General features: G+C 37.0%; 1 protein-coding gene across 1 annotated transcript in view; it reads right to left on the minus strand.

Moving 5' to 3' along the window:
• The window catches only part of anos1a (anosmin 1a), a gene marked incomplete at both ends in the record, with an annotated part of 40,601 nt that extends 15,744 nt beyond the window's left edge, over positions 1-24,857 (minus strand). The window contains 3 exons of the mRNA XM_083938039.1: positions 16,857-16,904; positions 24,251-24,430; positions 24,849-24,857. Of these exons, the coding sequence (XP_083794165.1) occupies positions 16,857-16,904; positions 24,251-24,430; positions 24,849-24,857 (237 nt within the window). The remainder of the gene's footprint in view (positions 1-16,856; positions 16,905-24,250; positions 24,431-24,848) is intronic.
• Positions 24,858-25,095: the final 238 nt, after the last annotated feature.

Genomic DNA, 25,095 nt, shown 5'->3' on the forward strand with positions numbered 1-25,095 from the left:
ACGCTCAACGTTTAAGGAGCTCCAGTGGTGGATAGACCTATTTTAAGTCATTTTGCATCCATTCTATCTTTCGAGTCATTTTACATACGTATTTAATCATTTTGCATCTATTTTGAGTCATTTTGCTTTTTTGTTCAGTCATTTTGCATCTATTTATAGTCTTTTTGCAACTATTTTTAGTTATTTTGCATCTATTTTTAGCCATTTTGCTTTTTTGTTTAGTCATTTTGCATCAATTCTAGTCATTCTGCATCTATTCTTTGCCATTTTGCATCTATTTTAGCCATTTTGCATCTATTTTAAGTCATTTTGCATCTATTTTTAGCCATTTTGCTTTTTTGTTCAGTCATTTTGCATCAATTCTAGTCATTTTGTATCCATTGTTAGCCATTTTGCATCTGTTTTTAGTTATTTTATATACGTTTTAAATTATTTTTGCATCTATTTTCTACCTTTTTTTTAATTTTTATTTTTAAGTTTTAGTCTGGAGCATGAGCATTGGTGGTTCAGTGGTAGAATTCTCGCCTGCCACGCGGGAGGCCCGGGTTCGATTCCCGGCCAATGCAACATGATTTTGGGGCGGCAGTAGTTCAGTCCACAAGTGTAACCGGAGGGTCGCTGGTTCAATTCCCTGCAAGACTGGTGGCTAGAGAGCTGCCAGTTCATCTCCTGGGCACTGCCGAGGCGCTGTTTAGCAAGGCACCGAACCCCCAATTGCTCGGGGCGCCGCTTACCGGCAGCCCTCTCACTCTAACATCTCTCCATTAGTTGCATGTATATAGGTCCTGTGTGTGCATGTGTGTGTATTTCGGGCCTGTGTGTGTAACATGAAAGAAATAGAGTGAAAATTGTATTTTCCCATTGCGGGACGAATAAAGGGATTCTTCTTCTCATTTGCATCTGTTTTTAGTTATTTTAAATACGTTTTTAATTATTTTGCATCCATTTTTAGTCATTTTGCTTTTTTGTTTAGTCATTTTGCATCTATTTTTGGTCACACACACAAACACACACATTATTGTGACCAGCGTTTTCATTTTAATGTTTACTGTCACATCATCTAAAGCGCTGCTGCACCCCCACAGCGTGAGAGTGGAGTGGATCGGGCAAGTGCCTCTCTTCCAGCGTGTGTGACAGCCCCGTACCCCCTCCCGCCCGACCGGTGTCCACCGGAGGACCCGTCCACTAATCCGCCCTGACGTCCCAGCTCTCGTGCCCGGCGTCTCTTACTTTTCTGCGCCATTCCAAGCTCAAATAAAGCATTTTATCTCGTGTGTGTGTGTGTGTGTGTGTGTGTGTGTGTGTCTCCTCCGTGACCAACCACAGATAATGGAGCGAACAACTTGTCTGCTGACCGCGCAAAACGCCGTTCTTCCGGTGCTCGGCGGCGTTTGATTCGCTGCCCGGACGAGCTCCTCGGAGAGGGGCGCGGGCCTGGCGCGCTCCTTCTCTGGCTTCCCCGTTCAAACGCCGCCTTTGAAGGCCTTCCAGACCTTTCGACGGGGCCTCGGCTTTCCTCCCCCAAGGGACAAACTGCGAGCGAATTACTTCCCGAGCACTTATTATACGTTTGAAAACGCGAGTTGAGAGGAGAAGTGAAAGAAGAGGACGTCTGGCGCTCTGTCAGACATCACATCAAGGCTGCGGGGGGCGTCGGAGACCATTAACGGGTGCCAAGCGCTACTGGAAGAGGTCGTCACGCCGCGCTCGCTGCCAACTGTCTGAGGTGTGAGCTGAGTCACCGCCGTCAGTGTATCCACGCCACAGCAGGGCCCTCTTCAGCTCCGCTAAAGAGTCGAAGGGAGCTGGACCGCGTGGGAGCGCGTCGCTTATCAACGCTGGCACTTGCAAATGGCTGCCTGACCGGAGGAGAAAGCGACAGAAGGATTAACAAGCACTCATTAGCGCCGGGGTCCGCGGGGACGACGCGGGGCCGAGGGGTCACGGGCCAAAGTGACGGGCCGTCTCACGGCGACGAGCCCCCGCGACGGACCTCTCTGAGCGGAGGAGCTGCTGCGCCCGAGCCGCCTCAGGACGGAAACTTTCGGATCCAAAATAAAGAAATCGGCTATATTTGTTGATGTTGTCATTTTGCATCTTTATTTGAAGTCATTTTGCATCCATTTAAAGTTTTTTTTGAGTCATTTTGCATCCTTTTTAGTCATTTTGCATCTATTTTTAGTTGCTTTGCATCAATGTTTTTGTCGTTCTGCGTCAATTTTTGGTCATTTTGCATCCTTTTTAGTCATTTTGCATCTATTTTTAGTCATTTTGCATCCTTTTAGTCATTTTGCATCTATTTTTAGTTGTTTTGCATTTATTTCTAGTCATTTTGCATCTATTTTAAGTCATTTTGCATCAATCTTTTGTCGTTCTACATCACTTTGTAGTCATTTTGCATCCTTTTTAGTCATTTTGCATCTATTTTTAGTTGTTTTGCATCAATGTTTTTGTCATTTTGCATCTATCTTTAGTCATTTTGCATCCTTTTTAGTCATTTTGCATCTATTTTTAGTTGTTTTGCATCTATTTTTAGTCATTTTGCATCAATCTTTTGTCGTTCTACATCACTTTATAGTCATTTTGCATCCTTTTTAGTCATTTTGCATCTATTTTTAGTTGTTTTGCATCTATTTTTAGTCATTATGCATCAATCTTTTTGTCATTCTGCATCACTTTGTAGTTATTTTGCATCCTTTTTAGTCATTTTGCATCTATTTTTAGTTGTTTTGCATTTATTTCTAGTCATTCTGCATCTATCTTTAGTCATTTTGCATCCTTTTTAGTCATTTTGCATCTATTTTTAGTCATTTTGCATCTATTTTAAGTCATTTTGCATCATCTTTAGTCGTTCTATATCACTTTGTAGTAATTTTGCATCCTTTTTAGTAATTTTGCATCTATTTTTAGTTGTTTTGCATCAATGTTTTTGTGATTCTGCATCTATCTTTAGTCATTTTGCTTCCTTTTTAGTCATTTTGCATCAATCTTTTTGTCGTTCTGCATCACTTTGTAGTCATTTTGCATCCTTTTTAGTCATTTTGCATCTATTTTTAGTTGTTTTGCATTTATTTCTAGTCATTTTGCATCTATTTTAAGTCATTTTGCATCAATCTTTTTGTTGTTCTGCATCAATTTGTTGTCGTTTTGCATCCCGTCATAGTCCTTTTGCATCCATTTAAAAATGTTTGCGTCAATGTTAGTCATTTTGCATCCTTTTTAGTAATATTACATCTTTTTTTAGTTGTTTTGCATTCATTTCCAGTCATTTGGCATCTATTTTAAGTCATTTTGCATCCCTTCCTATGTTTCATCTGTTATTCATCATATTTCATCCCTTTGCAGTTATTTTGCATCCATATTTAGTCATTTTGCATCCCATTTTAGACATTTGGCATAAAGCTTTTAGTCGTCTAGTCTTTTTGCATCTATTTTAAGTCATTTTGCATCAATCTTTTGTCGTTCTACATCACTTTATAGTCATTTTGCATCCTTTTTAGTCATTTTGCATCTATTTTTAGTTGTTTTGCATCTATTTTTAGTCATTATGCATCAATCTTTTTGTCATTCTGCATCACTTTGTAGTTATTTTGCATCCTTTTTAGTCATTTTGCATCTATTTTTAGTTGTTTTGCATTTATTTCTAGTCATTCTGCATCTATCTTTAGTCATTTTGCATCCATTTTAGTCATTTTGCATCTATTTTTAGTCATTTTGCATCTATTTTAAGTCATTTTGCATCAATCTTTAGTCGTTCTACATCACTTTGTAGTAATTTTGCATCCTTTTTAGTCATTTTGCATCTATTTTTAGTTGTTTTGCATCAATGTTTTTGTGATTCTGCATCTATCTTTAGTCATTTTGCTTCCTTTTTAGTCATTTTGCATCAATCTTTTTGTCGTTCTGCATCACTTTGTAGTCATTTTGCATCCTTTTTAGTCATTTTGCATCTATTTTTAGTTGTTTTGCATTTATTTCTAGTCATTTTGCATCTATTTTAAGTCATTTTGCATCAATCTTTTTGTTGTTCTGCATCAATTTGTTGTTGTTTTGCATCCCGTCATAGTCCTTTTGCATCCATTTAAAAATGTTTGCGTCAATTTTAGTCATTTTGCATCCTTTTTAGTCATTTTGCATCTATTTTTAGTTGTTTTGCATCAATGTTTTTGTGATTCTGCATCTATCTTTAGTCATTTTGCTTCCTTTTTAGTCATTTTGCATCAATCTTTTTGTCGTTCTGCATCACTTTGTAGTCATTTTGCATCCTTTTTAGTCATTTTGCATCTATTTTTAGTTGTTTTGCATTTATTTCTAGTCATTTTGCATCTATTTTAAGTCATTTTGCATCAATCTTTTTGTTGTTCTGCATCAATTTGTTGTCGTTTTGCATCCCGTCATAGTCCTTTTGCATCCATTTAAAAATGTTTGCGTCAATGTTAGTCATTTTGCATCCTTTTTAGTAATATTACATCTTTTTTTAGTTGTTTTGCATTCATTTCCAGTCATTTGGCATCTATTTTAAGTCATTTTGCATCCCTTCCTATGTTTCATCTGTTATTCATCATATTTCATCCCTTTGCAGTTATTTTGCATCCATATTTAGTCATTTTGCATCCCATTTTAGACATTTGGCATAAAGCTTTTAGTCGTCTAGTCTTTTTGCATCTATTTTAAGTCATTTTGCATCAATCTTTTGTCGTTCTACATCACTTTATAGTCATTTTGCATCCTTTTTAGTCATTTTGCATCTATTTTTAGTTGTTTTGCATCTATTTTTAGTCATTATGCATCAATCTTTTTGTCATTCTGCATCACTTTGTAGTTATTTTGCATCCTTTTTAGTCATTTTGCATCTATTTTTAGTTGTTTTGCATTTATTTCTAGTCATTCTGCATCTATCTTTAGTCATTTTGCATCCATTTTAGTCATTTTGCATCTATTTTTAGTCATTTTGCATCTATTTTAAGTCATTTTGCATCAATCTTTAGTCGTTCTACATCACTTTGTAGTAATTTTGCATCCTTTTTAGTCATTTTGCATCTATTTTTAGTTGTTTTGCATCAATGTTTTTGTGATTCTGCATCTATCTTTAGTCATTTTGCTTCCTTTTTAGTCATTTTGCATCAATCTTTTTGTCGTTCTGCATCACTTTGTAGTCATTTTGCATCCTTTTTAGTCATTTTGCATCTATTTTTAGTTGTTTTGCATTTATTTCTAGTCATTTTGCATCTATTTTAAGTCATTTTGCATCAATCTTTTTGTTGTTCTGCATCAATTTGTTGTTGTTTTGCATCCCGTCATAGTCCTTTTGCATCCATTTAAAAATGTTTGCGTCAATTTTAGTCATTTTGCATCCTTTTTAGTAATATAACATCTTGTTTTAGTTGTTTTGCATTCATTTCCAGTCATTTGGCATCTATTTTAAGTCATTTTTAACATACTTTCTAATGTTAGCTCAGTGAAACCTCAACTGCCTAACATTAGCGTCCTGCTAACATCGGTTAAGGAAAAGCTGGCTATGGTTAGCTTCTTGCTAACGTTAGCACAGTGAAACCTAAGCTGCTAACGACTGCTTGTTGCTAATGCTAGCTCCGTGAAACCTAAGCTGGCTAATGTTAGCTTGTTGCTAAAGTTAGCTCAGTTAAACATAAGCTGGTTAACGTCAGCTCGTTGCTAACATTAGCTCGATGAACCATAAGCTGGCTAATGTGAGCTCCTTGCTAATATTAGCTCAGTGAAACCTGAGCTGGCTAACATCAGCTCGTTGCTAACATTAGCTCGATGAACCATAAGCTGGCTAATGTGAGCTCCTTGCTAATATTAGCTCAGTGAAACCTGAGCTGGCTAAGGTTAGCTCCTTGCTAACATTAGCTCAGTGAAACCTAAGCTGGCTAATGTTAGCTCGTTGCTAATGTAAGCTCAGTGAAACCTAAGCTAGCTAATGTTAGCCCAGTGAAACCTAAGCTTGCTAACAACAGCTCATTGCTAACATTAGCTCAGTGAAACCTCAGCTGGCTAAGGTTAGCTCCTTGCTAACGTTATCTCAGTGAAACCTCATCTGGCTAATGTTAGCTCCTTGCTAATGTGAGCTCAGTGAAACCTTACGCTGGCTAATGTTAGCTCCTGGCTAACGTTAGCTCAGTGAAACCTCAGCTGGCTGTGTCTCTGTAGCTTCGTGTCGTTGGCTGATGGAGTGATTTACAAACAGTGAGCTGGAGTCACTGTAAATATGATTGTGATTCATTTTACAAACATGATGCCGACCAATCACGTTCAGTCTCACTGTTTTGGTCCATATGAGCGACAGGAGGTCGACTGCAGGTGGAGAAACGAGACTCCTGGAAGTTACACAGAGAACTTTTGAATACCCATCCCTACTTCCTGCTCTTGATATATTCCGTGTGAGAGATTGTTTCAGTGAAATACTAGTCAAAAGACCGTCTGCCTCTAAAAAGCATCGCTGTGTGTTTAACACATACATATATAATAACCCATTCTCTCCCTGTGCTCATTCATTAAAAAAGGCCTGGATGTCTCACTTTAGACGCTCTTAATAATGCAGCTGGGGACACGTCTCCCGCGCTAACATGTCACCGCAATTACCCGTCAATGGGAGCGCGCGCTTAACAAAGTGGGAGGCTGCTGAGGCGCGTTATTATCTCCATTGCTCAACACGGAGACAACGCTCCTCGTGGGGGCTGTCAGATATCTAAGAGAGCGAGTGTGAAATAAAATTATCTTTGCATAATTTCATGAAAGTTACCAGGGGAAGTTGGATAATTTGAACTTAATATCATAGGGGGGCTATTCCATTCATTACTGCCTGCCTCTGTTATGAGCTGACGTGATGTTTGGGACCCCAGAGAATACGAGCCAAGTTTGGTTACGGAGCTTTTTTGGGTGAATATAAGGCTAAATGTCAGTTCCATCCCTATTTTTAGCCATTTGGCATCCATTTTTCGTCATTTTGCATCTGTTTTTAGTCATTTTGCATCTGTCTTTAATCATTTTGCATCTGTTTTTAGTCATTTTGCATCCATTAATGGTCATTTTGCATCTATTTTGGGTCATTTTGCATCTGTTTTGAGTCATTTTGCATCCGTTATTGGTCATTTTGCATCTATTGTTGGTCATTTTGCAAATGTTTTAAGTCATTTTGCATCCATTATTGGTCATTTTGCATCTATTTTTAGTCATTTTGCATCCATTTTGAGTCATTTTGAATCTGTTTTTAGTCGTTTTCAAATCTATTTTTCGTCTTTTTGCATCTGTGCTTATCCATTTTGCATTCATTTTTTATTATTTTGCTTTTGTTTTAAGCCATTTTGCATCTTTTCTTAGTCATTTTGCATCCCGTTTTAGTCATTTTGCATCTGTTTTAGTCATTTTGCTTACTTTTGTAATGACTTTACATCCATCTTTATCCATGTTGCATCCATCTAAAATTATTTTTGCATCATTTTTAGTCATTAAGAATCTGCTTTTACTCATTTTGCATATATTTTAGTTATTTTGCATCTGTTTTTAGTCGTTTTGAATCTATTTTTAGTCATTTTGTATCTGTTTTTAGTAATTTTGCATCCATTTTTAGTCATTTTGTATCTGTTTTTATTCATTTTGAATCTATTTTTCACCTTTTTGCATCTGTGTTTATCCATTTTGCATACATTTTTTATTATTTTGCATTTGTTTTAGTCATTTTGCATACATTTGTAATGACTTTACATCCATCTTTATCCATTTTGCATCCATTTAAAATTGTTTTGCATCTATCTTTATTCATTTTGCTTCTATTTTTAGTCATTTAGAATCTGCTTTTACTCATTTTGCATACATTTTAGCCATTTTGCATCTATTTCTAGTCATTTTGCATCACTTTTGAGTCATTTTGCATTAGTTTTAGAATTTGAACATATATCATATATCAATATCACAGGGGGGGGCTACTCCATCCATTACTGTGATGTTTGGGAGCCCAGAGAATACGAGCCAAGTTTGGTGATGCCAGCATGCGTCCACACATACAGGTCATGTCACTGGCTTTCATGTGGAGTGATTTATTGCTGCACGAACGTGCACACATTCAAAGATATACACATCTGCAAACATGCATCCAGGCAGGTACACACACACACACACACACACACACACACTGTGAGGTAGTGATTTATTACACTGGAAGACACCGGCAGTCCCAAATGACTTCCCATCTTTAAACTGAAACACTGTGCTGCAGGCGTGTGAAAGAGAAGAGAGTGCGGCAGTGGTTTACAAAGTGCTGCAGCAGCACCCTGGGGTGGGTGCGTTTTTATATTGCATTTTCAAACATATCAACACAGAGGAAATGAGCAATAAATATTTAAAATCATGAGATTAAAAAAGGCAGTTATGCAGCAGGTACAGATAGAGCGACACATTCCGACTGTCCTACTGTTGCTACAGACACCTGAACTAACCACAGGCACTCAACTGTCCAAATGTAACTACAGACACCTGAACTAACCACAGACACTCAACTGTCCTACTGTAACTACAGACACCTGAACTAACCACAGACACTCAACTGTCCAACTGTAACTACAGACACCTGAACTAACCACAGGCACTCAACTGTCCAAATGTAACTACAGACACCTGAACTAACCACAGACACTCAACTGTCCTACTGTAACTACAGACACCTGAACTAACCACAGACAATCAACTGTCCAACTGTAACTACAGACACCTGAACTAACCACAGACACTCAACTGTCCAACTGTAACTACAGACACCTGAACTAACCACAGACCCTCAACTGTCCTACTGTAACTACAGACACCTGAACTAACCACAGACACTCAACTGTCCTACTGTAACTACAGACACCTGAACCAACCACAGACCCTCAACTGTCCTACTTTAACTACAGACACCTGAACTAACCACAGACACTCAACTGTCCTACTGTAACTACAGACATCTGACCTAACCACAGACACTCAACTGTCCTACTGTAACTACAGACACCTGCACTTACCACAGACCCTCAACTGTCCAACTGTTATAACAGACTTGAACATACCACAGACACTCAATTGTCCTACTGTAACTACAGACACCTGAACTAAGCACAGACACTCAACTGTCCTACTGCAACTACAGACACCTGAACTAACAACAGACCCTCAACTGTCCTACTGTTATTAAAGACACCTGAACTAACCACAGACACTGGACTGTCCTACTGTTATAACAGACACCTGAACTAACCACAGACACGCAACTGTCCTACTGTTACTACAGACACCTGAACTAACCACAGGCAGTCAACTGTCCTACTGTTACCACAGACACCTGAACTAACCACAGACACTCAACTGTCCTACTGTTATTTAAGACACCTGAACTAACCACAGACACTCAATTGTCCGACTGTTACTACAGACACCTGAACTAACATCAGACACTCAACTGTCCTACTGTTACTTAAGACACCTGAACTAACCACAGACACTCAATTGTCCTACTGTTACTACAGACACCTGAACTAACATCAAACACTGGACTGTCCTACTTTAATTAAAGACGCCTATACTAACCACATACACTCAATTGTCCTACTGTTACTACAGACACCTGAACTAACATCAGACACTCAACTGTCCTACTGTTATTAAAGACACCTGAACTAACCACAGACACTCAACTGTCCTACTGTTATAACAGTCGCCTGAACTAACCACAGACACTCAACTGTCCTAGTGTAACTACAGACAACTGAACTAACCACATACACTCAACTGTCCTACAGTTGCTACATACACCTGAACTAACCACAGACACTAAACCTTCCTACTGTCGCTACAGACACCTGAACTAACTACAGAACCTCGACTGTCCTACTGTAACTACAGACACCTGAACTAACCACAGACAGTGGACTGTCCTACTTTTATAACAGACACCTGAACTAACCACGGACCCTCAACTGTCCTACTGTAACTACGGACACCTGAACTAACCACAGACCCTCAACTGTCCTACTGTAACTACAGACACCTGAACTAACCACAGAGACTCAACTGTCCTTCTGTAACTACAGTCACCTTAACTAACCACAGACACTGGACTGTCCTACTGTCATAAAAGACACCTGAACTAACCACAAAAACTAAACTGTCCTACTGTTATTAAAGACACCTGAACTAACTACAGACACTCAACTGTCCTACTGTTATAACAGACACCTGAACTAACCACAGACACTCAACTGTCCTACTGTTGCTACAGACAACTAAACTAACCACAGACATTAGACTGTCCTACTGTTATAACAGACACCTGAACTAACCACAAACAGTCAGCTGTCCTATTGTTACTACAGACACCTAAACTAACCACAGACACTCAACTGACCTACTGTTATAACAGACACCTGAACTAACCACAGACACTCAACTGACCTACTGTTATAACAGACACCTGAACTAACCACAGACACTCAACTGTCCTACTGTTGCTACAGACAACTAAACTAACCACAGACATTGGACTGTCCTACTGTTATAACAGACACCTGAACTAACCACAGACACTCAACTGTCCTTCTGTTGCTACAGACAACTGAACTAACCACAGACACTCGACTGTCCCACTGTTGCTACATACAACTGATCTAACCACAGACACTCGACTGTCCTACTGTTATAACAGACACCTGAACTAACCACAGACACTCAACAGTCCTACTGTTAAAACAGACACCTGGACTAACCACAGACCCTAAACTGTCCAACTGTTATAACAGACTTGAACAAACCACAGACACTCAATTGTCCTACTGTAACTACAAGAACTAACCACAGACACTCAACTGTCCTACAGTTACTACAGACACGTGAACTAACCACAGACACTCAACTGTCCTACTGTTATAACAGACACCTGAACTAACCACAGACACTCAACTGTCCTACTGTAACTACAGACACCTGAACTAACCACAGACAGTGGACTGTCCTACTTTTATAACAGACACCTGAACTAACCACGGACCCTCAACTGTCCTACTGTAACTACGGACACCTGAACTAACCACAGACCCTCAACTGTCCTACTGTAACTACAGACACCTGAACTAACCACAGAGACTCAACTGTCCTTCTGTAACTACAGTCACCTTAACTAACCACAGACACTGGACTGTCCTACTGTCATAAAAGACACCTGAACTAACCACAAAAACTAAACTGTCCTACTGTTATTAAAGACACCTGAACTAACTACAGACACTCAACTGTCCTACTGTTATAACAGACACCTGAACTAACCACAGACACTCAACTGTCCTACTGTTGCTACAGACAACTAAACTAACCACAGACATTAGACTGTCCTACTGTTATAACAGACACCTGAACTAACCACAAACAGTCAGCTGTCCTATTGTTACTACAGACACCTAAACTAACCACAGACACTCAACTGACCTACTGTTATAACAGACACCTGAACTAACCACAGACACTCAACTGACCTACTGTTATAACAGACACCTGAACTAACCACAGACACTCAACTGTCCTACTGTTGCTACAGACAACTAAACTAACCACAGACATTGGACTGTCCTACTGTTATAACAGACACCTGAACTAACCACAGACACTCAACTGTCCTTCTGTTGCTACAGACAACTGAACTAACCACAGACACTCGACTGTCCCACTGTTGCTACATACAACTGATCTAACCACAGACACTCGACTGTCCTACTGTTATAACAGACACCTGAACTAACCACAGACACTCAACAGTCCTACTGTTAAAACAGACACCTGGACTAACCACAGACCCTAAACTGTCCAACTGTTATAACAGACTTGAACAAACCACAGACACTCAATTGTCCTACTGTAACTACAAGAACTAACCACAGACACTCAACTGTCCTACAGCTACTACAGACACGTGAACTAACCACAGACACTCAACTGTCCTACTGTTATAACAGACACCTGAACTAACCACAGACACTCAACTGTCCTACTGTTACTACAGACACCTAACCTAACCACAGAAACTTTACTGTCCTACTGTTACTACAGACACCTGAACAAACCACAGACACTCAACTGTCCTACTGTTGCTACAAACAGCGAAACTAACCACAGACACTCAACTGTCCTACTGTTGCTACAGAACACTGAACTAACCACAGACACTCGACTGTCCTACTGTTGCTACATACACCTGAACTAACCACAGACAATCGGCTGTCCTACTGTTACAACAGACACCTGAACTAACCACAGACACTTGACTGTCCTACTGTAACTACAGACACCTGAACTAACCACGGACACTCAAATGTCCTACTGTTATAACAGACACCTGAACTAACCACAGTAACTCAACTGTCCTACTGTTATAACAGACACCTGAACTAGCCATAGACACTCAACTGTCCTACTGTTATAACAAACACCTGAACTAACCACAGACACTCAACTATCCTACTGTTGCTACACAACCCCTGAACTAACCACGGACACTCAACTGTCCTACTGTTATAACAGACACCCAAACTAACCACAGACACTCGACTGTCCTACTGTTGCTACAGACAAGTAAACTAACCACAGACATTGGACTGTCCTACTGTTATAACAGACGCCTGAACTAATCACAGACCCTCAACTGTCCTACTGTTATTAAAGACACCTGAACTAACCACAGACACTCAGCTGTTCTACTGTTGCTACAGACACCTGAACTAACCAAAGACACTCGACTGTCCTACTGTAACTACAGACACCTGAACTAACCACAGGCACTCAACTGTCCTACTGTTATCACAGACACCTGAACTAACCTCAGATACTCGACTGTCCTACTGTTATTAAAGACGCCATAATAACCGCAGACACTGGACTGGGATACTGTTATAACAGACACCTGAACTAACCACAGACACTCAACTGTTCTACTGTTGCTACAGACACCTGAACTAACCAAAGACACTAGACTGTCCTACTGTAACTACAGACACCTGAACTAACCACAGGTACTCAATTGTCCTACTGTTATAACAGACACCTGAACTAACCACAGACACTCAACTGTCCTACTTTAATTAAAGACGCCTATACTAACCACAGACACTGGACTGTCCTACTGTTATAACAGACACCTCAACTAACCACAGACACTCAACTGTTCTACTGTTGCTACAGACACCTGAACTAACCAAAGACACTCGACTGTCCTACTGTAACTACAGACACCTGAACTAACCAGAGGCACTCAACTGTCCTACTGTTATAACAGACACCTAAACTAACCACAGACACTCGACTGTCCTACTGTTGCTACAGACAACTAAACTAACCACAGACATTGGACTGTCCTACTGTTATAACAGACAACTGAACTAACCACAGACCCTCAACTGTCCTACTGTTATTAAAGACGCCTATACTAACCACAGACACTGGACTGTCCTACTGTTATATCAAAAACCTGAACTAACCACAGACACTCAACTGTCCTACTGCTACTACAGACACCTAAACTAACCACAGAAACTTTACTGTCCTACTGTTACTACAGACACCTGAACAAACCACAGACACTCAACTGTCCTACTGTTGCTACAGAACACTGAACTAACCACAGACGCTCCACTGTCCTACTGTTGCTACATACACCTGAACTAACCACAGATAATCGACTGTCCTACTGTTACAACAGACACCTGAACTAACCACAGACACTTGACTGTCCTACTGTAACTACAGACACCTGAACTAACCACAGACACTCAAATGTCCTACTGTTATAACAGACACCTGAACTAACCACAGTAACTCAACTGTCCTACTGTTATAACAGACACCTGAACTAACCACAGACACTCAACTGTCCTACTGTTATAACAAACACCTGAACTAACCACATACACTCAACTATCCTACTGTTGCTACACAACCCCTGAACTAACCACAGACACTCAACTGTCCTACTGTTATAACAGACACCCAAACTAACCACAGACACTCGACTGTCCTACTGTTGCTACAGACAAGTAAACTAACCACAGACATTGGACTGTCCTACTGTTATAACAGACGCCTGAACTAATCACAGACCCTCAACTGTCCTACTGTTATTAAAGACACCTGAACTAACCACAGACACTCAACTGTCCTACTGCTATAACAGACACCTGGATAACCACAGACTCTCAACTGTCCTACTGTTAATAAAGACACCTGAACTAACCACAGACACTCAACTGTCCTACTGTTATTAAAGACACCTGAACTATCCACAGACACTCAACTGTCCTACTGTTATAACAGACACCTGAACTAACCACAGACACTCGACTGTCCTACTGTTATAACAGACGCCTGAACTAACCACAGACGTTCAACTGTCCTACTGTTATTAAAGACACCTGAACTAACCACAGACACTCAACTGTCCTACTGTTATAACAGACACCTGAACTAACCACAGACCCTAAACTGTCCAACTGTTATAACAGACTTGAACAAACCACAGACACTCAACTGTCATACTGTAACTACACACACCTGAACTAACCACATACACTCAACTGTCCTACTGTTACGACAGACACCTGAACTAACGACAGACACTCAACTTTCCTACTGTTATAACAGACACCTGAACTAACCACAGACACTCGACTGTCCTACTGTTATAACAGACACCTGAACTAACAACAGACCCTCAACTGTCCTACTGTGACTATAGACACTTGAACTAACCACAGACACCCAACTGTCCTACTGTTATAACAGACACCTGAACTAACCACAGATATTCAACTGTCCTTCTGTAACTACAGACACCTGAACTAACTACAGACACTCGACTGTCCTACTGTCATAACAGACACCTGAACTAGCCACAGACACTCGACTGTCCTACTGTTATAAAAGACACCTGAACTAACCACAAAAACTCAGCTGCGCTACTGTAACTACAGACACCTGAACTTACCACAGACACTCAACTGTCCTACTGTTATTACAGACACCTGAATTAACCACAGACACTCAACTGTCCTACTGTTATAACAGACACCTGAACTAACCACAGACACTCAACTGTCCTACTGTTATAACAGACACCTGAACTAACCACAGACACGCGACTGTCCTACTGTTATTACAGACACCTGAACTAACCACAGGCACTCAACTGTCCTACTGTAACTACAGACAACTGAACTAACAACAGACCCTCAACTGTCCTACTGTAACTACAGACACCTGAACTAACCACAGACACTCAACTGTCCTACTTTTGTTACAGACACCTGAACTAACCACAGACACTGGACTGCCCTACTGTTAATACAGACAACTGAACTAACCATAGACACTCAACTGTCCTACTATTATAATAGACACCTGAACTAACCACAGACACTCAACTGTCCTACTGTTATAACAGACACCTGAACTAACCACAGACACTCGACTGTCCTACTGTTACTACAGACATCAAGATGCGTTCACTGTCTTTGAAAATAACAAACCGTGTAATTGCAGACTGACAAAAACATTTAGGATTTCAGGACATCAAAATTTGAGTTTAGTCGAATGTCAGCATCAAAACTTGGGTTTACTCAAATTTCAGCATCAAAACTCGGGTTTAGTCTAATTTTAGTGCATCAAAAATCGGGTTTAGTCTAAGTTTCGGGAAATCAAAACTCAGGTTAAGTTAAGCTTTAGCACATCAAAACATGGTTTTAGTCTAATTTAAGCATCAAAACTTGAGTTTAGTCTCATTCTCAGGAAATCAAAACCCCGGTGTAGTCTAATTACAGCACATCAAAATTCGAGTTTAGTCTAATTTCAGCATCCAAACTTGGGTTTGGTCTAATTTCAGCATCAAAACTTGGGTTTAGTCTAATTTCAACATCAAAACTTGGGTATAGTCTAATTTTCGGGAAATCAAAACTTAGGTTTCGTCTTATTCTCGGGAAATCAAAAATCGGGTTTAGTCTAATTTCAGCACATCAAAACATGGGTTTGGTCTAAGTTTCGGGAAATCAAAACTCAGGTTAAGTTAAATTTGAGCACATCAAAACATGGTTTTAGTCTAATTTCAGCATCAAAACTTGGGTTTAGTCACATTTTCAGGAAATCAAAACTGTGGTGTAGTCTAATTACAGCACATCAAAATTCGTGTTTTGTCTAATTTCAGCATCCAAACTTGGGTTTGATCTAATTTCAGCATCAGAACTTGGGTTTAGTCTAATTTCAACATCAAAACTTGGGTTTAGTCTAATTTTCGGGAAATTTAAAACTTAGGTTTCGTCTTATTCTCAGGAAATCAAAAATCGGGTTTAGTCTAATTTCAGCACATCAAAACATGGGTTTGGTCTAAGTTTCGGGAAATCAAAACTCAGGTTAAGTTAAATTTGAGCACATCAAAACATGGTTTTAGTCTATTTTAAGCATCAAACCTTGGGTTTAGTCTCATTTTCAGGAAATCTAGTCTAGAAGATAATTTCCGTATCAAAACTCAGGTTTAGTCTAATTTTCAGGACATCAAAACTCGGGTTTAGTCTCATTTTAGCATTAAAACTTGGGTTTAGTCTAATTTCCGAATCAAAACTCAGGTTTAGTCTAATTTAAGCACATCAAAACATGGGTTTAGTTTCATTTCAACATCAAAACTTGATTTTAGTCTAATTCTCAGGACATCAAAATTCGGGTTTAGTCTCATTTCAGAATCAAAACTCAAACTTCTCCTTCCTTTGTTCCTGACGGACAATATTCACAATTAACACCAGAAGGGGAAGGTGGCGTGGGAATCCCTGGTTACCTACCTTTGCGCACTGTTTATGACCCTGACACCAGCCCAAGGATCCGTTATTCTGGAGAATTAAAAGAGAGAAGCACAAATGAACGAGTCGCTGGCTGAAGTGCAGAAGGAGACATTTTAATTATAGGCTACGGCACAGTTACAGCTCAGAGGAGGGCAATAGAATTCCAGTTTTGTCGAGAGGACAACACAGAGTTCACACACAAAGACAAATGACTGTTTTCCCTCTCCGCTTTGTGGGACTGGGTGTCCTTGGTTCTTACCCTGCTGAGACCCTGAGGCTGTTTGCTGAAAAATAATGAGTGCACGTCCAGGATCACTGGTCAAGTCACATGAGACAGTGTTACAGTAGATTTGTCTTTTCAGAGGGACTCGAGAGGCGAACTGCTAACGGCTGTGGATGCTTTTATTTTCCTCTGGAAACGTTTGAATTCAACAGCTATGCACAGTTGTTTTTCAATTCGTGGCAGTGGTGCTACACCAATAATTCATGTTGGCTATGGACCTGACAGCGCCCACAGAGATCAGTGTTTAATGTTTTATTAGGCTAAAACTTATCAAAACTCAGGTTTGGTTTAATTTCAGCATCAAAACTTGGGTTTAGTCTAATTTCAGCATCAAAACTTGGGGTTATTCTAATTCTCGGGACATCGAAACTCGGGTTTAGTCAAATCTTTGGAATATAAAAACTTGTGTTTAGTATAACTGTCGGGGCATCAAAACGTGGGTTTAGTCTAATTCTCAGGACATCAAAACTCAGGTTTAGTAAAATTTCAGCATCAAAACTTGGGTTTTGTCTAATTCTCGGGACATCAAAACTCGGGTTTAGTCTAATTTCAGCATCAAGACTTGGGTTTGGTCTAATTCTCAGGACATCAAAACTCGGGTTTAGTCAAATTTCAGCATTGAACCTTTGGTTTGGTCAAATTTCAGCATCAAAACTTGGGTTTAGTCTAATTTCAGCATCAAAACTTAGGTTTATTCTAATTCTTGGGACATCAAAACTCGGTTTTAGTCCATTTTCAGCAGAACTTGGGTTTAGTCAAATTTCAGCATCGAACCTTTGGTTTGGTCAAATTTCAGCATCAAAACTTGGGTTTAGTCTAATTTCAGCACCAAAACTTGGGTTTGGTCTAATTCTCAGGACATCAAAATCTAGGTTTAGTCTAATTTCAGCATCAAAACTTGGGTTTAGTCAAATTTCAGCATCAAAACTTGGGTTTAGTCTTATTCTCAGGACATCAAAATCTAGGTTTAGTCTATTTTCAGCATCAAAACTTGGTTTTAGTCTAATTCTCGGGACATCAAAACTCGAGTTTAGTCTAATTTCAGCACCAAAACTTGGGTTTATTCTAATTCTCAGGACATCAAAGCTCGGGTTTAGTCCAATTTCAGCACCAAAACTTGGGTTTATTCTTATTCTCAGGACATCAAAGCTCGGGTTTAGTCTAATTTCAGCACCAAAACTTGGGTTTATTCTTATTCTCAGGACATCAAAGCTCGGGTTTAGTCTAATTTCAGCACCAAAACTTGGGTTTATTCTAATTCTCAGGACATCAAAGCTCGGGTTTGGTCTAATTTCAGCATCAAAACTTTTTAATTTTGGGGAAATCAAAACTCGAGTTCAGTCTAGTTCTCTCCCTGAGTTGAAACGGTCTACTGAACTTGCCAGACCCTCGGTCTAGATTGATGTTTTTCTGGATTTTCCGATCTACCAAAACGCATTATAATGCTAACCTCCTCATGCAAGGACAGTTAGGAAGTCGGACTGTGTCTTTCAACTTTAAGCCCCTGGTCCCTCCTGGACAGCTCACCGTAGGTTGTAACGCACTAAATACCCATTAAACAACGCGTGTTTCAGGGCGCTGTTCGGCCTTGGACCCCTGGATCGCTCATAACATGCAGGCATTTGTCTGAGGGGACCAAAGCAATCAAATATCGCAGTAACAGAGGCGTATTGTTCCTGAGTCATGGCCTGACCCCGGCTTCCCCGACCCATCCCACCACCCGCGTCCACGAGGTCCATGTGAGTGCGTTTCACACTCCAGCAGCCAACGATTTGACGCCGGTGCTGCACATGGCTGATTCACTCGGCCTGAACGCTGGGTACTGTTAGAGCGACGATGGAAAATGACACTTCAGATGCACGTCTGAGGTGCAGCGCCGAGGTCTTGGGACCAAGATGTGATTGGGTCTGATTTATTCTTCTTGTGGACTGGAGCATCATTTTGTGCAGTTGTCATTGCTTTAAGTGTCATCACTCTGAAGCCAGGACACAGTTACTGACAGACAGTGGCGTGCACGAGGGGGGGTGGGGGGCATGCTAAAGTGCGCCCTGGGAGCCACAATGTGTGATTAAGTGCCCTCTAGGAGCTTCAACGCGTGCTAAAGTGCCCTCTAGGAGACAAAACGTGTGATAAAGTGCCCTCTAGGAGCCAATATGTGTGATAAAGTGCCCTCTTGGACATCATTTTTTTATCGGGCACCACAACGCATGCTAAAGTGCTATTTAGGAGCAAAAACGTGTGATAAAGTGCCCTCTAGGAGCCACAACGCGTGCTAAAGTGCTCTCTAGGAGCCAAAATGTGTGACAAAGTGCCCTCAAGGAGCCAAAACGTCTGATAAAGTGCCCTCTAGGAGCCACATCTCGTGACAAAGTGCCCTCTAGGAGCCAATATGTGTGATAAAGTGCCCTCTTGGACATCATTTTTTTACCTAAAAGTCCCCCATATTTATTTTATTTTAACTATAAGGCACCTGTATTTTTTTTTTTTACCTAAAAGTCCCCCATATTTATTTGATTTTAATTATAGGGCGCCTGTATATATCTATTCATTTTTTTTTTTTTATTTAAGTCCCTCATATTTATTCTATATTTTAACCTAAAAATCACCCATATTTATTTTATTGTTTTACCTAAAAGTCACCCATATTTATTTTATTGATTTACCTAAAAACCACCCATATTTAGTTTATTTTTTACCTAAAAATCACCCATATTTATTCATTTTATTTTTTACCTAAAAATCACCCATATTTATTCATTTTATTTTTTACCTAAAAATCACCCATATTTATTCATTTAATTTTTTACCTAAAAATCACCCTTATTTATTCATTTTATAATTTTACCTAAAAATCACCCATATTTATTTTATTTTTTACCTAAAAGTCCCCCATATTTATTTTTTACCTAAAAATCACCTATATTTATTTTATTTTTTACCTAAAAATCACCCATATTTATTTTATTGTTTTACCTGAAACTCACCCATATTTATTTTAGTTTTTACCTAAAAGTCCCCCATATTTTTTTTCTCCTAAAAATCACCCATATTTATTTAATTTTTTACCTAAAAATCACCTATATATATTAGATTTTTCTTACCTAAAAATCACCCATATTTATTTTATTGATTAACCTAAAAACCACCCATATTTAGTTTATTTTTTACCTAAAAATCACCCATATTTATTTTATTGATTAACCTAAAAAACACCCATATTTAGTTTATTTTTTACCTAAAAATCACCCATATTTATTTTATTGATTAACCTAAAAAACACCCATATTTAGTTTATTTTTTTACCTAAAAATCACCCATATTTATTCATTTTATTTTTTACCTAAAAATCACCCATATTTATTCATTTTATTTTTTACCTAAAAATCACCCTTATTTATTCATTTTATTTTTTACCTAAAAGTCCCCCATATTTATTTTATTTTTTACCTAAAAGTCCCCCATATTTATTTTATAATTTTACCTAAAAATCACCCATATTTATTTTATTTTTTACCTAAAAGTCCCCCATATTTATTTTTTACCTAAAAATCACCCATATTTATTTTATTTTTTACCTAAAAATCACCCATATTTATTTTATTCTTTACCTAAAAATCACCCATATTTATTTTATTGTTTTACCTGAAAATCACCCATATTTATTTTACTTTTTACCTAAAAGTCCCCCATATTTTTTTTCCTCCTAAAAATCACCCATATTTAGTTTATTTTTTACCTAAAAATCACCCTTATTTATTCATTTTATAATTTTACCTAAAAATCCCCCATATTTATTTTATTTTTTACCTAAAAGTCCCCCATATTTATTTTTTAACTAAAAATCACCCATATTTATTTTATTTTTTACCTAAAAATCACCCATATTTATTTTATTCTTTACCTAAAAATCACCCATATTTTTTTTCTCCTAAAATTAACCATATTTAGTTTATTTTTTACCTAAAAATCACCCATATTTTTTCATTTTATTTTTTACCTAAAAATCACCCATATTTATTCATTTTATTTTTTACCTAAAAGTCCCCCATATTTATTTTATTTTTTACCTAAAAGTCCCCCATATTTATTTTATAATTTTACCTAAAAATCACCCATATTTATTTTATTTTTTACCAAAAAATCCCCCATATTCATTTTATTTTTTACCTAAAAATCACCCTTATTTATTCATTTTATAATTTTACCTAAAAGTCCCCCATATTTTTTTTCTCCTAAAATTAACCATATTTAGTTTATTTTTTACCTAAAAATCACCCATATTTTTTCATTTTATTTTTTACCTAAAAATCACCCATATTTATTCATTTTATTTTTTACCTAAAAATCACCCATATTTATTTTATTTTTTACCTAAAAGTCCCCCATATTTATTTTATAATTTTACCTAAAAATCACCCATATTTATTTTATTTTTTACCAAAAAATCCCCCATATTCATTTTATTTTTTACCTAAAAATCACCCTTATTTATTCATTTTATAATTTTACCTAAAAATCACCCATATTTATTTTATTTTTTACCTAAAAATCCCCCATATTCATTTTATTTTTTACCTAAAAATCACCCTTATTTATTCATTTTATAATTTTACCTAAAAATCACCCATATTTATTTAATTTTTTACCTAAAAGTCCCCCATATTTATTTTTTACCTAAAAATCACCTATATTTATTTTATTTTTTACCTAAAAATCACCCATATTTATTTTATTGTTTTACCTGAAAATCACCCATATTTAGTTTATTTTTTACCTAAAAATCACCCTTATTTATTCATTTTATAATTTTACCTAAAAATCACCCATATTTAGTTTATTTTTTACCTAAAAATCCCCCATATTCATTTTATTTTTTACCTAAAAATCACCCTTATTTATTCATTTTATAATTTTACCTAAAAATCACCCATATTTATTTAATTTTTTACCTAAAAGTCCCCCATATTTATTTTTTACCTAAAAATCACCTATATTTATTTTATTTTTTACCTAAAAATCACCCATATTTATTTTATTGTTTTACCTGAAAATCACCCATATTTAGTTTATTTTTTACCTAAAAAACACCCATATTTAGTTTATTTTTTTTACCTAAAAATCACCCATATTTATTCATTTTATTTTTTACCTAAAAGTCCCCCATATTTATTTTATTTTTTACCTAAAAGTCCCCCATATTTATTTTATAATTTTACCTAAAAATCACCCATATTTATTTTATTTTTTACCTAAAAGTCCCCCATATTTATTTTTTAACTAAAAATCACCCATATTTATTTTATTGTTTTACCTGAAAATCATCCATATTTATTTTATTTTTTACCTAAAAGTCCCCCATATTTTTTTTCTCCTAAAAATCACCCATATTTAGTTTATTTTTTACCTAAAAATCACCCATATTTATTTTATTGATTTACCTAAAAACCACCCATATTTAGTTTATTTTTTACCTAAAAATCACCCATATTTATTTTATTTTTTACCTAAAAATCACCCATATTTAGTTTATTTTTTTACCTAAAAATCACCCATATTTATTCATTTTATTTTTTACCTAAAAAAAATCCCCCTTATTTATTCATTTTATTTTTTACCTAAAAGTCCCCCATATTTATTTTATAATTTTACCTAAAAATCACCCATATTTATTTTATTTTTTACCTAAAAGTCCCCCATATTTATTTTTTACCTAAAAATCACCCATATTTATTTTATTTTTTACCTAAAAGTCACCCATATTTATTTTTTAACTAAAAATCACCCATATTTATTTTATTTTTTACCTAAAAATCACCCATATTTATTTTATTCTTTACCTAAAAATCACCCATATTTATTTTATTGTTTTACCTGAAAATCATCCATATTTATTTTATTTTTTACCTAAAAGTCCCCCATATTTTTTTTCTCCTAAAAATCACCCATATTTAGTTTATTTTTTTACCTAAAAATCACCCATATTTATTTTATTTTTTACCTAAAAGTCCCCCATATTTATTTTATAATTTTACCTAAATATCACCCATATTTATTTTATTTTTTACCAAAAAATCCCCCATATTTATTTTATTTTTTACCTAAAAGTCCCCCATATTTATTTTTTTACCTAAAAATCACCCATATTTATTTTATTTTTACCTAAAACTCACCCATATTTATTTTATTTTTTTACCTAAAAATCACCCATATTTATTTTATTTTTTACCTAAAAATCCCCCATATTTATTTTATTATCTAAAAATCCCCCATATTTATTTTATTTTCTACCTAAAAATCCCCCATATTTATTTTATTTTTACCTAAAAATCACCCATATTTATTTTATTTTTTTAACCTAAAAATCACCCATATTTATTTTATTTTTTACCTAAAAGTCCGCCATATTTATTTTATTACCTAAAAGTCCCCCATATTTATTTTATTGTTCTACCTAAAAATCACCCATATTTATTTCATTGTTTTACCTAAAAGTCCCCAATATTTATTTTATTTTTTAACCTAAAAATCCCCCATATTTATTTCATTGTTTTACCTAAAAGTCCCCCATATTTATTTCATTGTTTTACCTAAAAGTCCCCCATATTATTTTATTTTGTTTATCTAAAAATCACCCATATTTATTTTATTTTTTAACCTAAAAATCACCCATATTTATTTTATTTTTACCTAAAAATCAACCATATTTATTTTATTTTTTAACCTAAAAATCACCCATATTTATTTTATTTTTTACCTAAAAATCACCCATATTTATTTCATTGTTTTACCTAAAAATCCCCCATATTTATTTTATTGTTCTACCTAAAAATCACCCATATTTATTTCATTGTTTTACCTAAAAATCACCCATATTTATTTTATTTTTTTAACCTAAAAATCACCCATATTTATTTTATTTTTACCTAAAAATCACCCATATTTATTTCATTGTTTTACCTAAAAATCGCCCATATTTATTTTATTGTTTACCTAAAAATCCCCCGTATTGTCTTTTCCCATGACCCGAGAGGCACCGTGTCAAAGAACCACCCAGCCCCAGTAAAGTCCCGGTGGCTCAGCAACTTTCCTGCCCAGACCCTCGCATCCTTACCGGCAGCGGTCGGTGCAGACTGAGGCACCGAGAGGAGCACGTCGCCCTGGAAACGCTCCCGGACCAGGACTCCTCATCTCCCGCGTCCTGGCGCTGCGTCCTGGCGCAGGCTCCGGAGCCGCACAGGAGGATAATCCACAGAGACAGCATCTTCTCCCGGGTGAGACACCGGAGCACGCACTGGGACAGAGGTGATGGAGGTCCACCTTAACTACAGCTCCAGAGTCAGGGGAGGAGCCGGAGCACAGAGGCGGTCGCTCCCGGTCCCAGGGCCGGGATTACACTCTCTCTCTTCAGGCTCTGGACTCTGGAGGAAAGCAAACATTGATCTGACTTTACTTTGGTTTTTTGTGTCTGACGTTGGTCCTAAACTCACCTTAAGGTCACATTATCAAACATTTCAACATTTATTCTCCTATAAAAAGGACACTGAGGTACGGAGGACACAAGCTGACCAAAGAATTAAAAAAGAATGTGTAAAAAATGATCAATTCTCAATAAATTCACATGGTAATAAAAATAAATGGAGACATTCATTAATGGTTAAATTGTGACATGATTTGGTGTTTCCCTACTATTAGCTTCTTTATTTATTTACCGTCGTCATCATGCCTTTTTTAAATAAATGTAGGCCTCTCAGTGGCAATTTTGCATCTGCTTTGAGACATTTTGCATCTTTTTGTGGTGGTTTTGCATCTATTTATAGTCATTTTACATCTTCTTGTGGTGGTTTTGCTTCTATTTCTAGTCATTTTACATCTCTTTGGGCCGGTTTTGAATCTACTTTGAGACTTTTATTCATCTTTTTGTGGTAATTTTGCTTCTATTTCTAGTCATTTTGCATC

The sequence above is a fragment of the Echiichthys vipera genome (genome assembly GCF_963691815.1).
Source record: "Echiichthys vipera genome assembly, chromosome: 23".
NCBI lineage: Eukaryota > Metazoa > Chordata > Actinopteri > Perciformes > Trachinidae > Echiichthys > Echiichthys vipera.